This window comes from Mustela putorius, unplaced genomic scaffold (genome assembly GCF_011764305.1).
Source record: "Mustela putorius furo isolate JIRA1106 unplaced genomic scaffold, ASM1176430v1.1 tig00003899_pilon_pilon_pilon, whole genome shotgun sequence".
NCBI lineage: Eukaryota > Metazoa > Chordata > Mammalia > Carnivora > Mustelidae > Mustela > Mustela putorius.
In genome coordinates, this window is record NW_025422048.1 from 7,334,398 (window position 1) to 7,338,925 (window position 4,528).

At 37.9% G+C, this 4,528-nt stretch overlaps 1 protein-coding gene across 1 annotated transcript; it reads right to left on the minus strand.

The window, feature by feature from the left end:
• Positions 1-1,282: 1,282 nt before the first annotated feature.
• LOC101673941 (uncharacterized protein C9orf85-like) lies at positions 1,283-1,587 on the minus strand. Its single transcript, XM_045068073.1, has 2 exons — positions 1,511-1,587; positions 1,283-1,415 (listed from the first exon to the last, which is right to left on the minus strand). The coding sequence occupies exons 1-2, from the start codon at positions 1,585-1,587 to the stop codon at positions 1,283-1,285; spliced, it is 210 nt and encodes a 69-aa protein (XP_044924008.1).
• Between the last annotated feature and the right edge of the window lie 2,941 nt (positions 1,588-4,528).

A 4,528-nucleotide genomic window follows, 5' to 3' on the forward strand; every position in this document is an offset into this window, starting at 1 on the left:
ACATTATTATAAAAAATAAAAAACAAATGGAGTTTATAACAAGCATGTCTATAACAAGCTTCTTTTTTTTTTTTTTTTTTAAAGATTTTATTTACTTATTTGACAGACAGAGATCACAAGTAGGCAGAGAGGCAGGCAGAGAGAGGGGGGAAGCAGGCTCCCTGCCGAGCAGAGAGCCCGATGCGGGACTCGATCCCAGGACTCTGGGATCATGACCTGAGCTGAATGCAGAGGTTTTAACCCACTGAGCCACCCAGGTGCCCCTATAACAAGCTTCTTTATAACAAGCAAACGTAATGAGTAAGGGGGCTTTGTCATGTGTTATAACAAGCTTCTTTATAACAAGCAAACGTAATGAGTAAGGGGGCTTTGTCATGTGGGCCATTTACGGGAGAGCAGTCGAACAAAAGGCACTTACTGAGGACAGATTTCTGAGGTTACGCTATAATGATATCATCTGATTTCCCCATGAGGTAGTTCTTACACAACCACCAACTCTGAAGCTTGTTTAGTGAGATGATAGGTAGTATACTCTTCTAGATAATTTCCATGAACTGCAATATGATATCCTAATACTCATTTTGGCATGTATTCTGATGTATACTACTTAAAAACTTATTATGAGAAAACTCTGGATGAAAGTTTCATAATTATTTCAGTATCATACATAATTTATATTATCAATGTATAAACTTAGCCTGTTTTCTATAGGTTTTTGCTATTTCTCATATCAGGACTTCACAGAGTTTTTTTGTAAAACCCTCGAAAGTCAAAAGTTGTTAAAAATTTCGTGTTTTCCAACTGATTTTTAATGTATTAATCTATTTGATTGTCTTTGTGTCATCTAAATCAGTATCAAAATCTAAATCATCACCCTATCTTCATTTTTTTCTGCAACTTCTGTGGTTGGAATGTCAATTACTTCCAGTATTTTCTGATCGCTTATTAAATGGAGTAGCAACGTCTTCTTTCTTTTCTAATTTTTTAAAAGTATTTTATTTATTTATTTGAGAGAGAGAGACAGAGATACAGAGAGCACTAGTGAGAGGAGGCGGGGGAAGCAGGCTCCCCACTGAGCAGGGAGCCGGATGTGGGGCTCAATCCCAGGACCCTGGGATCATGACCTGAGCCAAAGCAAACTGCTTAATGGACCGAGCCACCCAGGCATCCCACAATGTCTTCTTTCTTTCCATATTTTCCACAAACTCCAAATTCACAGGCACATACTCTATACACTATGTGATAAGAATCCTTCACTGACGTTTGTAATTTTAACATATTTTTAAGGCTTTGACAATGGTTTATAATTGCTGTATGTTACACACATTTCAAGACCTTCTTTATGCTGCTGAAAAACTCCATCATGAAGCTTTGCATTAATTTTTTTGGTCTGAACACTCTTATCAAACTTGTCACTTTTTTAAGATTTTTATTTATTTATTTGACAGGGAGAGAACTTAAGCAGGCAGAGTAGCGGGGAGAGGGAGAGGGAGAAGCAGTCTCTCCAAACTCGTCATTTTTGAAGCTAACTGTATTCTGATGCCTCTGAGGCCTGGAGCAAGCCACATACCCCTTCTGGGAGCTCATCTGAAACTATGGTCCCCTCACATTGCACAAGGAAGGAACAGGGAAGACCAAAATGCCAGGAACAAGCCCACAGAGTCCACGCTTCTGTCCTCATGCTAGTATATTTTTTAAGTTTATTTATTTAAGTAATTGCTGCATCACAATGCAGCAATTGTGAACTTGAACTCACAACCCCAAGTCAAGAGTCACACGCTCTTCTGACAACCAGCCCGGCACCCCTCACATTAGTATTTTTTATTATTATTTATTTTATTTATTTATTATTAGTATTTTTTTTATAATCGTGAGACTATAAATGGTAATCTGTCAGCTATATTGGGTTAAATAATAAGGTTTTTAAAAAATCGATATCAGGGCGCCTGGGTGGCTCAGTGGGTTGGGCCGCTGCCTTCGGCTCGGGTCATGATCTCAGGGTCCTGGGATCGAGTCCCGCATCGGGCTCTCTGCTCAGCGAGGAGCCTGCTTCCCTCTCTCAGTCTCTCTCTGCCTGCCTCTCTGCCTACTTGTGATCTCTGTCTGACAAATAAATAAAATCTTAAAAAAAAATCGATATCAGCTGTTACTTTTGATCTTTTTTAATGTGGCTACTAGAAAATTTTAAATTACGTATGTGGCTCACATTGTATTTCTTTTCTTTCCCTAGCTTTATTGAAATATAATTGACATGTAACATTGGGTAAGTTTAACATGTACAATGTGATGATTTGATACACATATATACTGTGAAGTGATTTCCACAATCATCTTAGTTAACACATTCTTCAGCTCACACCATTACAACATTATTGTTGTTATGATAAAAATATTAAAGCTCTCCTATCATAGCAACTTTCAAGTATACAATACAGTATTGCTAACTGTAGTCACCATGCTGTACCTTAGATCCCCAAAACTTCACCTTATAACTGAAATTTCTCCCTTTGACCAACATCTCCCTATTTTCCCCACCCCTCATTCCCCGGCAACCACCTCTACTCTCTGAGTTCAGTGTTTAGGTTCCACCTCTAAGTGAGAGCATACAGTACTTGTCTTTCTCTGTCTGACTTATTTCACTTAGCTTAATGGTCCCAAGGTCCATGTGGCAAATGGCAGGATTTCCTTTCTTTTTTATGGCTAAATAATATTCCACTCTCTGTATATGTATACATTTGTGTGTATATATGTGTACATATATGTACACCCATGGGCATGTGCATGTACATATGTGCATGTATGTGTGTAAATATACGTGTATATGCACATATATGTATACACACATGTGTGTATATACACATGTGTATACATATGTGTGTGTGCATACACACACACATATATGTAAACACATATGTATCTCACATTTTAACATCCGCCGGTCTGTGGACACTTAGATTGTTCCCATGCCTTGGCTGTTACGACTAATGCTGCAAAAAATCTGGGAGTACGCGTATCTCTTTTGAGATCCTGGTTTCATTTCTTTTGGATGTATACCTAGAAGTGGGTTTGCTCAATCATATGGTAGTTCTATTTTTTTATTTTTTGAGGAGTCTCCATATTGTTTCCCACAGTGGCTGCACCATTTTACACTCCCATCAATAGTGCAGGAGAGCTCTCTTTCCCCCACATCCTCGCCAATACTTGTTATCTCTCGTCTTCTTGATAACAGCCAATCTAACACATGATGTCTCATTGTGGATTTGACTTGCATCTGCCTGATGATTAGCGATACTGAGCCCTTTCCTGTACTTGCTGGCCACTTGTATGTATTCTTTGGAGAAATGTCTATTCAACGCCTTTTGCTCATTGTTCAAGTCTACTTGTTTATTTTAAGTCATCTCAGCACCCAATATGGGGCTCAAACTCATAACTCGAGATCAAGGGATGTATGTGCTTCTGACTAAGCCAGCTAGGCGCCCTACCTTTTGCTCATTCTTCTTCAGATCATTTGTATTTCACTATTGAGTTACATGTGTTCCTTATATATTTTGAATATTAACCTTTTATAATACATATGGTTTATATTTTCTCCCATTCCCCAGGTTGCCTTTACATTTTGTTGATTTTTTTTTTGTCTTTTGCTATGCATAAGCTTTTTAGTTTGATGTGGTCCCACTTGCTGATTTTTGCTTTCCTTGTTTGTGCTTTTGGTGTCACATTCAAAATCTCATTGCAAAGACCAGTGTCGAGAAGATTTTCCCCTTGCCTTCTTTTAGGAACTTTACACTTAGGTCTTATGTGTAAGTCCTTTATCCATTTCTAGTCAATTTTTGTGAGCGGTGTAAGATAGGGGTCCAGTTTCATTCTTTCCATCACGTAGACAGTGCTGTCCTAGAAATGGGATGAGGACTTAGTCATTGAATCCCCAGGCCTGCGCACTCCACTATGCAGTACTGAATTCCTAAATGGAGATGAAAACTCTTAAGCTCTCCAGTCAAAGCTGATTTCTTTAATTTTCCTGAATCCTTACAGCACTTAATATTTTCACTGTCTTGTACCTGAAAACTGAATATACAATTTAGAACTTACTTGGCATTATTTCATATTATTACGTATTATTACATCATGTCTGTAAGTGTCACCACCTTTGTGCCTTCTATTATTCCTATTATGTCCAGCACATTCTACATATACAGTAGGACCTGATTATGTTCCCGTTAAATTAAAGTAGGTGTTTCTAATCCTCCACTTGTGGTGAACTTTGCTACCACAGTAATAAAAGCTCAGTCTACATATGACATGAGAGGCGGAATTATTTGAAGACAATCTGTCTTTGACATAAATGTGGCCCCATAATAATAAATTAGCCCATTGAGATATTAATGCATTCATCAAATATTTGACACCTACTGTGTTCCAGGATTAAGACCTCATTTATAACCACTGACTCAACCGCAGTTTTTTTTTTCTGTTAAAAGACAATGAATAAAAACATAATAACCCTAAAGAATAATAATAATAACCTTGA

Coding starts and splice junctions, on each gene's coding strand:
- LOC101673941 (XM_045068073.1), bottom strand. CDS start 1,587: ATGAGCTCCCAGAAGGGGTATGTGGCTTGCTCCAGGCCTCAGAGGCAT. Junction 1,416..1,510: donor GTTAGCTTCAAAAATGACGA/GTTTGGAGAGAC, acceptor ATCTTAAAAAAG/TGACAAGTTTGATAAGAGTG.